The following is a 12,331-nucleotide window of genomic DNA, read 5'->3' on the forward strand; positions in this document are numbered from 1 at the left end:
GAAGGCGTGCGGATTGAAGAGTCCGCTTCCCGCGCGCCGACCCACCCCGGGGTTTCCCGCGTGTTTTATAAAGGCTCCTCGAGGCCTCGCTGCGGCTTCGCACTGCAGAGAAAGCGGCGCCCGGGAGGGCGGCTCCCTTCTCGCCGCGCGGCAGCCATTGCAGGCGGCGCCTCCTCCCACGGGGCGGGAGCGGAGGAAGGAGGCTCGGCCGCCTTTCCCCCGGGGGCTTGAGGAAAGCCCTGGGAAGCGGCCTCCCCGGGGCGGAGCGGCGCCGACGACGGGACTCGCAACGCCCGCCTCTCGCTCCGAGATGGCCGGCCGCTTCTCGCCGAGCCGGTGCCGGGCGTAGCGCGGGCGGGTAAGCGGCCCAAACGGGGAAGGAGGGAGGGTTTTCGGGGAGATGCCGGGCGGCCACGACCCATCTTGGCGTTCAAAGGAGCAATGCATGGCGCAGGGGAGGGGTCGAAAGCGGGTTTTGATCCGGATCCGGATGCAGCGGGGAGGGAATGTTTCAGCTGCGAATCGGTCCAGCGAGCCAGGCGTCGGTGCAGCGGGAGCCTCTCGTTCTGCATCGCGGACAGAGGCGTCTCTTGCCGGCCCAGATCAGCATCCCCCTGGCCTTCCTGAGAAAGTTCGGGGTGAATCCATTTCGAAGGTCCTTCCCCTGAGCTCCGATGGGTGCGTGGTCTGGTAGTAGTACTGGGCCGGTTAGGGCCGCTGCACTCTGCACATGTTCAGAAGTGCGCTCGACACCCAGGTCTTGAGCTCCAGCACCCATGAGCTCGTTTCGCTGACTCTTTGGAGCCCTGTGCTTCTGGTGCAGGAGGCTTGAGCTGAGTTAAGGTATAGGGGCCAACTCCCTGGGTGCCGGATTTATGTATAAGCTAAACAAGCTATAGCTTAGCCCCACTCACTTGGGGGCCCCCCAAAAAATTCACTATTAATATACTTCTCCTTAATTGTATTCCAGTTCAACGATTACTTTGATAAAATACATATTTTGTTACGTGCAAATGGCTTTAGATACCTATTAGGTTCACAAATTACCATATAGCATATATTCAAGACAAAAAAACCAGTGACAATTTGTTGTTGACAAAGGACAGCTGGGCATGTAAAGGGCCCCATTACCTTCAGTAGCTGAGGGCCTCATCAAAGCTAAATCCGGCCTCGCCAAGCACCCACAAAATTTCCCACGAAGGGGCCAGGCACCCACAAATTTCGGCACCAGGGCCATGCACACTGCATGGCACCCACAGTCGTGGGGGCCAAGCTGGCACTCCTGGGTATGGGGCAGGGCCCTGTTCCTAGTGGGATTGACAGATGACCACAGGGGTGCCAACTTGAATAAAATACGGGGGGGTAAGCCCCACCCTGCATAATTGATCACATGATGGGACACACCCACACTATTTGAACGGCAATGCCCATCAACTTGGGGGAGGCAAATTTTATTGGGGTGGGAAGAAGGATGGCGATCTGTCAGGGATGCTTTAGCTGACATTCCTGCATTGCAAGGGGCTGGACTAGATGACTCTTGGGGTCCCTTCAAACTCTTATGATTCTATGAAGGGACCTCGGTCCCTTGGAGTTGGCTCCCATGGGTGACCATGTCTGCCCCCCTCCGTCCCTGAGAAGCTGTGGTATGGCTGAAGCGGTGAAAGAGAGAGAAGGAGGAACATAGCAGGGAGGAACTCTGTACATGGCTAGGAGCACTTTGGCCAATTGCTACAACTGGTAGAAAAATCATAAAGTGGTCCACCAAGACCCTCAGCAGTTTTAAAGTAGTCCTGGGGAGACACTGTGGTAGAGAGAATCTGGCCAGTAGGTCTCATGCGACACGTAAGGGTGCTTAACCTCCCCCCTGTTCTCTTATCACCAACCTGAAGCTCAATGCACCCCCCAGTCCATACAGGGGACGCGGGTGACGTTGTGGTTTAAACCACTGCCGATCGGAAGGTTGGCGGTTCGAATCCCCTCAACGGGGTGAGCTCCCGTTGCTCTGTCCCAGCTTCTGCCAACCTAGCAGTTCGAAAGCACACCAGTGCAAGTAGATAAATAGGTACCACTGTGACGGGAAGATAAACAGCGTTTCTGTGTGCTCTGGCACTCGTCATGGTGTCCCGTTGCGCCAGAAGCGGTTTAGTCCTGCTGGCCACGTGACCCGGAAAGCTGTCTGTGGACAAACACCGGAAAGCGAGCTGAGCGCCGCAACGCCAGAGTCACCTTTGACTGGACTTAACCGTCCAGGGGTCCTTTACCTTTACCTTACCATACAGGGGAAGCCTTTGCACGTGGACAGAGGGAGGACGGACGGAGATGGGCTTCTACATCAGCTCCCTCTCCCGAGCGCCCTACGGCAATGGGGCACCGCCAGAGTCCTCGCGCCCCACTGCCAAGCGCTACCAGGCGGCGCCCAGCTACAACTACAGGTGGACGGAGCTGCACTACGAGGCCAGCCGTGGCAACGTGGAGAAGCTGAAACAACTCCTGCTGACCTCAAGTGTGTGTCCTATATAATGTTTCCAGGTTGCACTTAGGGCTAAAAATGGAGCAAACCAGACTTTGGGAAGGAGAGGGGCCTGGGCGGTGTTTCTTCCCCGCACTCAAAACTCCATAACAATATTGTGCGCAGGCAATACAAATGGTGTACTATACCAAAAAAGAGGGACCGTGGGCAACGGGTGGCTGTAGTCCACTCCTAATCCAGGCCATTATGTATGGCATAGAGAAAGCCAGAGAAAAGTTGTGCTTCCTCTCTCCTAACCCTGGGAACTCGTGAAGCTGAATGTTGGAAGATTTGGGATGAATGAAAGAATGCCCTTCCACACTGCCCCAGGAGGCAGCAATGGCCACCGACTTGGATGGCTTTAAAAGAGTAATGGAGGAGAGGGCTATCGAGGGCAACTGGCCGCAGTGGCTAGACCAGGGGTCAGCAGCCTTTTTCAGCTGTGGGCCGGTCCACCATCCCTCAGACCATGTGGTGGGCCGGATTATATATTTTTTTGGGGGGGGGGAATGAACGAATTCCTTTGCCCCACAAATAACCCAGAGATGCATTTTAAATACTCATGTAAAAACACAGTGATTCCTGGACTGTCTGCAGGCCGGATTGAGAAGGCGATTGGGCTGTATCCAGCCCACGAGCCTAATAATAATAATAATAATAATAATAATAATAATAATAATAATAATTTATTATTTATACCCTGCCCATCTGGCTGAGTTTCCCCAGCCACTCTGGACGGCTTCCAACAAAACACTAAAATAGTGGGCTAGACTCTACCTCCCCAGCGATGCTTCCGGGTACCACTTGCTGGAAACCACAGGATGCTCTTGTGCTTGGGTCCTGCTGGGGGGGGGGGCATCTGTGAGAACAAGATGCTGGACTAGTTGGGCCACTGGCCCGATCCGGCCGGCTTTTCTTAAGTCCCCAGTTTGTTTCCATGTTGCACTGTTTTTCTGGAAGGTGCTCATCTCCCCTTTGGTTTCAGGCAGGGAGCTGGTGGACAGGAAAGATTATTACGGCAAGACGGCCCTCTACTGGGCGGCTTACAAGGGGCAGAGGCATTCGGTGGAGCTGCTCTTGCAGCATGGCGCCAACGTCAACACCTGCTGCAAACACGGGGGGACCCCTCTCCACGCGGCTGTCGGCCTCTTCCCCGACTGCACCCTGCTGCTGATACAGGTAACGTCGTCAAAGGTGCTGCTCCTTATCATCCCGTCCTGCAGCAAGTGGTGTTTGGTTCAATCCTGGCATCTCTTAAGGTGAGACGGGAGAACCTCCTTATTTGGAAAGCTGCTGCTGCCAGCCAGTGCTGGTGACGCAGAGGTAGGTGGGCCAATGGTGTAAGGCAGATTTCTCTGCTCCTAATCCGCATCCCTGCTGCCAGAATCCAGAGGGGCATGGTGGCCTGTTGACAGGAATTATTATTATTATTATTATTATTATTATTATTATTATTATTATTATTATTATTTTATTTATACCCCGCCCATCTGGCTGGGCTTCCCCAGCCACTCTGGGCGGCTTCCAAAAAAAAATATTAAAATACTGTAATACATCAAACGTTAAAAGCTTCCCTAAAGAGGGCTGCCTTCAGATGTCTTCTAAAAGTCTGGTAGTTGTTGTTCTCTTTGACATGTGAAGGGAGGGCGTTCCACAGGGTGGGTGCCACTACCAAGAAGTCCCTCTGCCTGGTTCCCTGTAACTTGGCTTCCCGCAGTGAGGGAACCGCTAGAAGGCCCTCGGCACTGGACCTCGGTGTCCGGGCAGAACGATGGGGGTGGAGACGCTCCTTCAGATATACTGGACCGAGGCCGTTTAGGGCTTTAAAGGTCAGCACCAACACTTTGAATTGTGCTCGGAAACGTACTGGGAGCCAATGTAGGTCTTTCAAGACTGGTGTTATATGGTCTCGGCGGCCACTCCCAGTCACTAGTCTGGCTGCCGCGTTCTGGATTAGTTGTAGTTTCCGGGTCACCTTCAAAGGTAGCCCCACGTATTGCATTGCAGTAGTCCAAGCGGGAGATAACCAGAGCATGCACCACTCTGGTTATTAATAATAATAATAGTTAATTATTTGTGTATTGATTGTGGTCTGACTTCATTTACTTATTCAGAGGTTTCTCTGCACAAGGCATTTCATTATTTTGTTAAAAAAAATTATTAGTTTTACATTTTAATTTTACATTCAAACATAAAATACCACCATAAAAAAATAATTCTCTGACTTACTTCCTCCCCTCTGTGGAGTCTGCAGATAGTCACTTTCCGCTGCGTATCGTCATCTGTCTATCCAATATACTCAATATTAACTGAAGTTCTTTTTCACATTGCAAGTCTTATTGCAGTCCTAATATTTTTAACTGTTTACAGTGTTCTCTCAGATAAGCTACAAATTTCCCGCAGTCTTTATTGACATTTTTATCATCCTGGTTTCTGATTTCCCCAGTTGTTTTAACCATTTCGGCATAGTCCACCAGTTTTGTTATCCATTCCTCTCTTGTATAGGGATCTTCTCTTCCTAAGAGTATCCAGGCTGCCGTTGTTGCGTACATAAACAGCTTTTTTTTTTTTTTTTTGCTCCCTTGGTATTTTTTGCTCCACGAGGCATTTTAAGGCAGCTTCCTCCATTCCTAGCTGCCATTCCTGAGAGTGGCAGGAGGAAGGGAGGGCAAATTCAATCACTGCAGGAAATTATTTACACAAAAGCTGTTCTGTTTGGCCTGTGGTGGGTGGAGGGGGAATCAGGTACCTGTTGCATCCAATTCGGCCCTAAAGATGCCAAGGATGGACTTCTGGACTTTGCTCACACCATATGGCTTCCGCAAGCCAGGACATGGTGGGGGGTGAGGTCTGTGGTGCTAATGACTTGTTGTTTCTCCTCAGCACGGCGCAGATGTGAATCTGAAGGACAACTGGGGAGTGACCCCCATGTACCTGGCTGCATGCAGTGGACAGACAGAGTGCATCCGGTTGCTGGTGCAGGCTGGGGCCTGCATCTGCTACAGAAACAAGGTAGCCCATTACTAAAGACCAGGGGTCAGCAAACTTTTTCAGCAGGGGGCCAGTCCACTGTTCCTCAGACCTTGTGGGGGGCCGAACTATATTTTGGAAGAAAAAACCCCCAAATTCCTATGCCCCACAAATAACCCAGAGGTGCATTTTAAATAAAAGCACACATTCTACTCATGTAAAAACACCAGGCAGGCCCCACAAATAACCCAGAGGTGCATTTTAAATAAAAGGACACATTCTACTCATGTAAAAACACGCTGATTCCCGGACCATCCGTGGGCCGGATTTAGAAGGCGATTGGGCCGGATCTGGCCCCCGGGCCTTAGTTTGCCTACCCATGCTAAAGACTGTGGGAATGTCCAGGGAGGCAGGAGAGGATATATTGTTTATTACTATCCTTCCTAACTTGCGCTAGCAAGTTCCTTTACTTAGCAGAGTTTCACATTCCCCTTTTAAACACACAGCGGGTTGCAGGCTCGTGTAAGCCTCTCACTACAGTGGTACTTCTGGATACGAATGGGATCCGTTCCGGAGCCCCATTCGTATCCTGAAGTGAATGCAACCAGCGTCTGCGCATGCGCGAGTCGCCATTTGCCTCTTCTGCACGTGTGTGTGACATCATTTTGACCACCTGCGCATGCGCGAGCGGTGAAACCCAGAACTAACGCATTCCGTTATTTCCGGGTCGCTGCGGAGCGCAACCCGAAAACGATCAACCTGAAGCAACTTCAGCCCGAGGTATGACTGTATTGGGTTACTGGTAAGTTCCCTTATATCCCTCTTAAAAGAATGAACATGCCACAATCTTGTGTAAAGTATATAAACGTAGTTTACTCACATTCTGTTCACAGTTGGATCCCTGAAGGGCAGACTTAGTTACAAAGTATATACATGTGGAGCTATCCCATATGGGGATAATCCCAGTGTCCTCTGTTGGCTGGAAGCTTCAGGATGAGAACAGAAATTGTGCGGCGGCAGGAGCCCCCATTAGCTAAAGTGGTACCTCAGGTTAAGAACAGTTTCAGGTTAAGAACGGACCTCCAAACAAATTAAGTACGTAACCCGAACTTCCCAACAACAGTATATATTATAATTATAATAGATGTTAGCAAATAACAATAATAAGTGATAATAATAATAATATCTAATTCCAAGGTGGCAAAGTTCCTCTGTGTCCCAGGTTAGCTTCACTGCTACTCTGCCATTCTTCCACCTGATCTCTTGCCACCCAAACCAAAGAATTGCCTCGAGTGCCAGCCCAACTCAGAGTAGACCCTTTGGCGTTAAGGAACAGGGCTAACTCACATACACCAATTTCAGTGCGCCTCCTCCAAGTAGGCCTTTGGGAACGCAACCTGAAATGCTGTTTTTTCTCTTTCCTGGCTGCAGAAAACAGGAGCCCCTCCCAAGCGCCTCGTCTCGCAGCCAGCGTTGATGTCCTGGATGGATTCCTGCCGCCAGCAGCCCCTTTCCCTCAAGCACCTCAGCCGCCTCTCCATCCGGACTGCCCTGGGTCACAGGAGACTCCAAGCCATCAGGGACTTCAACCTCCCTCCGCTGCTGAAGCAATACCTTATGTTTGAAGACCTGGCTCTGCTCGACGGGTTGTAGCCTCGCGAGGCGCAGAATCGGCTCCTCCGGCTGGCGCTGTTTCTCCGCCACGGGAGGGCCTGCCGGCGCCTTTTCCTTGCCCGGCATATGTCGCCTTTGTCTTTCGACTGGGGTGCTGGTGTGGCCATCACACACGGAAGTCGGGCTCTCCAAGAAGGAGACGAGGGGCCAAGATTACAACTTTTTTAGTTTAGGAGGGAGAGGCGAGCGAAGGGAACATGCTAGAAAGGCGCATAAAGCGATGTGTGGCACAGATAAAGAGAACAAAGACGTTTTTTCTCGCACAAGGACCCGGTCGTACAAGGAAGTTCAGTCCTGGGAGACTCCTTTGCACGGTGCATTGTTAAAACGATGGGGTTTGCTGCCAGAAGATGCTGCGACGATCACCAAACTGGGTGGCTATGAGAGGGGTTTAGGTCACTTCGCGGAGGGTAAGGTTGTCAATGACCACATGGGATCAGAAGCACGATTACTCCGACTAGTGGGAGGATGTGTGTTGCGTTCATGTCCTTTCAGTTCCCAGGGGCAACTAGATGGTCACTTTCTGAAAGCGGTTGTTAGCCTAGATGGGTTTGATCTGGGTTGCGTGTATGTCTTATGGTCTTGCGAGTCACCTCCTTATTGGCACCCCTTCATCTCTTCTGCTTGTCCCCTAGCTGTCTTGCCATTTGGATGGCCGAATTGCCTTCCTGGATTCTCTGTTCCTGACCAAGCCTGATGTTGCTGGGAAGCTTGCAAATTGGGGGCAGGGAGGAGCCTTTGTGGCACAGTAAGGAGGCCAGATCTTTCCTCTCTCCGCATCCCGGCGTTGACAGGTGGACGAGGTGGGCTGCCTGTCAACCATCTGACATCGTGATGACTGATAGTGAGTTGGTCCCATCCACCTGTCAAATGTTGACCTACCTCCGGTGGTGATGGAGTACCCCGATACAAAGCAGCATCAAGCAGGATTGAACACTCTGCTTGCCAGCTGATGAGCAGAGGGTCCAATCCTGCACTCTAGTGAAGCGGTACCCAGCAGAAGAAGAACAAGAGGAGTTTGGATTTGATATCCTGCTTTATCACTACCTGAAGGAGTCTCAAAGCGGCTAACATTCTCCTTTCCCTTCCTCCCCCACAACAAACACTCTGTGAGGTGAGTGGGGCTGAGAGACTTCAAAGAAGTGTGACTGGCCCAAGGTCACCCAGCAGCTGCATGTGGAGGAGCGGGGAAGCGAACCCGGTTCACCAGATTGCAAGACTACTGTTCTTAACCACTACACCACACAGGACTCAACCTTACTCCCCAACCTATCAGGTGATGTCATCCGGTGACATCAGCTGATGGACAGGTGGACATGGTTGTGGGGAAATGGACTTGTGGGGCTACTTAAACCCTTGGCTGGGTGTCCAGGGGGGTGGAGGTTCCTTACCCCTTTTGTAAGCAGAGCTTGAAGGTGGTGCCTTACTTTCTCCTGCTGCTTGCCCCTGTTATCTCTAGCTGACTCCACATGCATTTTAGATCAAGGGAAAAGCAGGTTCAAGCATGCAGGACCTTCTTTAAGAACAAAACAAACCAGATCCACAAACCAGAGCCAGGTGCGAAGAGACACACTGTTAGTATTAGAGAATTCCGAGCCTAGGAATTTGTTTCCAAGTACCACAGAACTGAACTGGGCTCATAGTCCTTCCATACAAAAACAAAACACAAATTAAGCAAAGCTACTCCTTTGCCCCCTCCCTCAACCCCCACTGTTAATCAGCGGGGAGTAAGAAATTCTTGTAAGAAATCACCCAGAGATCTTCTGGTCCAGGATAGTAAGAAGTGTTAGCCTGGAAATTTTCCAGGCATTTCCATAGGATAACTTAATCCTATAAGCTATCGTCATCCTATTATTTACTAAAATCTAACATGGGTGGATTAGGGACGCGGGTGGCGCTGTGGGTAAAACCTCAGTGCCTAGGGCTTGCCAATCGCATGGTCGGCGGTTCGAATCCCCACGGCGGGGTGAGCTCCCGTCATTTGGTCCCAGCTCCTGCCCACCTAGCAGTTCGAAAGCACCCCTAAGTGCAAGTAGATAAATAGGTACCGCTTTCTAGCGGGAAGGTAAACGGCGTTTCCGTGTGCTGCGCTGGTGCTGGCTTGCCAGAGCAGCTTCGTCACGCTGGCCACGTGACCCGGAAGTGTCTGCGGACAGCGCTGGCCCCCGGCCTCTTAAGTGAGATGGGCGCACAACCCTAGAGTCGGACACGACTGGCCCGTACGGGCAGGGGTACATTTACCTTTTTAACATGGGTGGATTAGCTTTGGCTTGTAACCAAAAGGAAGGCATACCATATGGTATCTGTAATGTCTTCGGATCTGTACTTGAATTTAGACACCACTTCTCTATTACCCCTAAGATGAGAAGGTGTACACTGATGGGCTTTCTTCAGTTCATCTTCTCCAGTGTGCAGTTTTCGGAAGAAGGGTTGGTGGTCACGTCCCAGTTCTGCAACAACTTGAGATACTCTTCCACTTATACCACCAGAGTGGAGAAGCAGCCATATAATCCATTACATTTGCTCCTTTGTAAGAAAAGTGAATTCTCCCTTCTCATCCCCTCTTGCACAACCATTCAACATACGAAGATTAGCTTTGACTAATAAACCAACCAGAACCTCTCAGGACTTGATTTTGGAGTTTCTGGAATTCCCGATCACTCCAGTTTAAATGTTCACTTCTTTTCCCACCAATTCTGGCATTAAAATCCTCTGCAAAGCACTAGGGTTTCTAGGAACTTCTTGCCCCAATTGCTACAAAAAATTCTCCACGTTCGGCCATATGTCCCAGTCGGCAAAGGGTGATGAAGTTAGGTTGGATATACGCCTTGATTACAAGAAAAACTATAATTTGATACTTTAACTGTCCAAACTACTGCATAACTATCCACTTTCTCAATTTGCAAGATTCTTGTTCTAATTGATGTTGAGATTAATAAAGCTAATTCAGCACTGGGATGACCTCTCTCCTTTTTCTTTCTTGACCCTGCCAGCACTAAAACGGTCTTGTATCTGGAGAAATCAGTTTATATCTCAGCAGCTTGCATCTCCTCTTTCTCTTCACCTGTTCCTTTTGCTTGTATGTCCACATCCATCTGTCTCGGGAGACAATGGAGGAATGCGTCTTTGGGGGTGAGGTCAAGCTGTTGGAAAGTTGAAGCACCTGTTGTGGCTTTAGAGACCGAAGTGGGAGAGACATGTTTTGTTTCAGCTGGGGCAGATGAAGGTGTCCACTTCCTGTTGTTACAGGGACACCGTGGCCTTTCTTCTCTGTGTGCTCCTCCCAGAGGTCATTTCTCCTCCGGTCACTGCTATGGATATACAACTTAACTGTCTGTCTCCATGATAATATCTTAATTTGATCTTCTCTTAGCCTCATCTGCTGCCAAAGGTATGTATGTAATGCACATTGCAGTTTAAAAAACTTTTATATCAAAGGCTTACTACAACTGTTGTTGGGGTTTTTTGTGTTTGCTTTTCCCTGGGTTATTATTGTGTGCGCAGAATTTTAGATTTTGCTACCTTGCTGCTTTTATGTTCACTTCATTCATCTGCTCTTCTTCTTTGGTGATCACTCATAGCCGAGTAAGATTGTCTTCCATAAACACGGTTTTAACATATAGGTAGGTAGCTGTGTTGGTCTGCCGTAGCCGAAACAAAATAAAAAAATTCCTTCCAGTAGCACCTTAGAGACCACCTGAAGAAGTGTGCATGCACACGAAAGCTCATACCAATAACAAACTTAGTTGGACAGTTTTAACAATGAGTCCGTAAGTGACTGTGGAGGCCAATTCTTCCTTCCACAGTGGGGACATAGGTTTCCAGGCGGGAGTTGATCACGGTGTGGATTTGCCAAGTGTTCCTTCCTCTTAGCACGTTTCTCCCTGGCGTCCTGAGTTCGAGTGTCTTCAAAGCCCAGGACACCTTTGGTAAAGGCTGTTCTCCAATTGGAGCGCTCTCAGGCCTGTGTTTCCCAGTTGTCAATGTTTATGCTACATTTTTTTAGATTTGCATGGGAGAGTCTTTAAACCTCTTTTGTTGACCCACCAGCATTACTGCGCTACTATCAAGCCACAATAACCAAAGCTTTTGGGGCTATTAACCTTTAAACTAGCCTGGGAACATGAAAAGGTCAGAAAGGCCACAATGTGATGGATTGGCAGGTGAGCCTCTCTCAAGAAGGCATTCCACAAGCAGGGGACCACAATGAAAACTAGTGGCTAAGAGACTGAGCTACAAATCAGGGAAACTCATTTGAACCATGCCTTTTCCATGCTAGGTGGGCTTAGACGATCTGTCACAGAAGACAAGCATGCTAACGCTCCCCTTGTCTGGAGCAAGGTTTCATTAAGCAGCACAATGGAGTGGCCATTTTATTGATGGTGGGGGGGATTAGTAATCATTTGACTAGATTGGGGTGGGGAATTATTTTCAGTCTCAGGGCCATGTTCCTACCTCTGAACTTGATGAACATGCTAACCACCTGAATTTTTTAAAGATTTTTTTTTAAAAAATGAAAATCAGCATTGAATTTTAAGCCAGGTTTTCGGTGTTGTCATTAGAAGAATGAAAGTAAGAGGAAGCAAGAGTTTTCCCTGCAGCAGGAAAAAACATGGAGCAGCTTCTTTTAGTAGGCATGTCTGAATGCACCCCGAGGGTTCACAAGCGCAGTTGTGACATCACTGTGACAACTGCTTTGACATCACTGTTTTGCCATCAGAGTTAATGGTTGTCTTGGTTCTTAATTTTCAAGGCAGAAGTGTCCTGGGTTTGTCTTCCATTGCCACAATGTAGGAGCCTTTGCTAGAGGACGGTCTGTAGGTATATTTCAAACAATGGAGAGTCTTGGGGCACCGTAAAGACCGGCAAATGTATTATTGTGTGATCATCAGATGCAGCAGGCATGTACAGTGGTACCTCGGGTTAAGTACTTAATTCGTTCCGGAGGTCCGTTCTTAACTTGAAACTGTTCTTAACCTGAAGCACCACTTTAGCTAATGGGGCCTCCTGCTGCTGCTGCACTGCCAGAGCACGATTTCTGTTCTCATCCTGAAGCAAAGTTCTTAACCTGAAGCACTATTTCTGGGTTAGCAGAGTCTGTAACCTGAAGCGTATGTAGCCCGAGGTACCACTGTATACACATAGCTTGGGAATGGCCTGGAGTAAAGTGAGGCTGGA

The 12,331-nt window shown here is 49.6% G+C and overlaps 1 protein-coding gene and 1 pseudogene across 2 annotated transcripts in view; one reads left to right on the top strand and one right to left on the bottom strand.

The window, feature by feature from the left end:
• LOC310758131 (guanine nucleotide-binding protein G(I)/G(S)/G(O) subunit gamma-5-like) overlaps window positions 1-12,331 on the bottom strand; it is a 56,657-nt pseudogene that overhangs the window by 28,026 nt on the left and 16,300 nt on the right. The gene's annotated exons all lie outside the window — the stretch shown is intronic.
• Window positions 76-9,019, top strand: LOC310757285 (ankyrin repeat and SOCS box protein 5-like). The gene is made up of 5 exons (XM_083602593.1): window positions 76-358; window positions 2,280-2,503; window positions 3,495-3,688; window positions 5,393-5,521; window positions 6,911-9,019. The coding sequence occupies exons 2-5, from the start codon at window positions 2,320-2,322 to the stop codon at window positions 7,130-7,132; spliced, it is 729 nt and encodes a 242-aa protein (XP_083458719.1). The 5' UTR covers window positions 76-358; window positions 2,280-2,319; the 3' UTR covers window positions 7,133-9,019.

Source organism: Podarcis filfolensis, assembly GCF_964270895.1.
Source record: "Podarcis filfolensis genome assembly, chromosome: 2".
Lineage (NCBI taxonomy): Eukaryota > Metazoa > Chordata > Lepidosauria > Squamata > Lacertidae > Podarcis > Podarcis filfolensis.

Bases quoted from the DNA above. Each gene is read 5' to 3' on its own strand.
- LOC310757285 (XM_083602593.1), top strand. From the start codon at position 2,320: ATGGGCTTCTACATCAGCTCCCTCTCCCGAGCGCCCTACGGCAATGGG. The intron at 2,504-3,494 runs GTGTGTGTCCTA...CTTTGGTTTCAG, and splicing joins ACAACTCCTGCTGACCTCAA to GCAGGGAGCTGGTGGACAGG. The intron at 5,522-6,910 runs GTAGCCCATTAC...TCCTGGCTGCAG, and splicing joins GCATCTGCTACAGAAACAAG to AAAACAGGAGCCCCTCCCAA.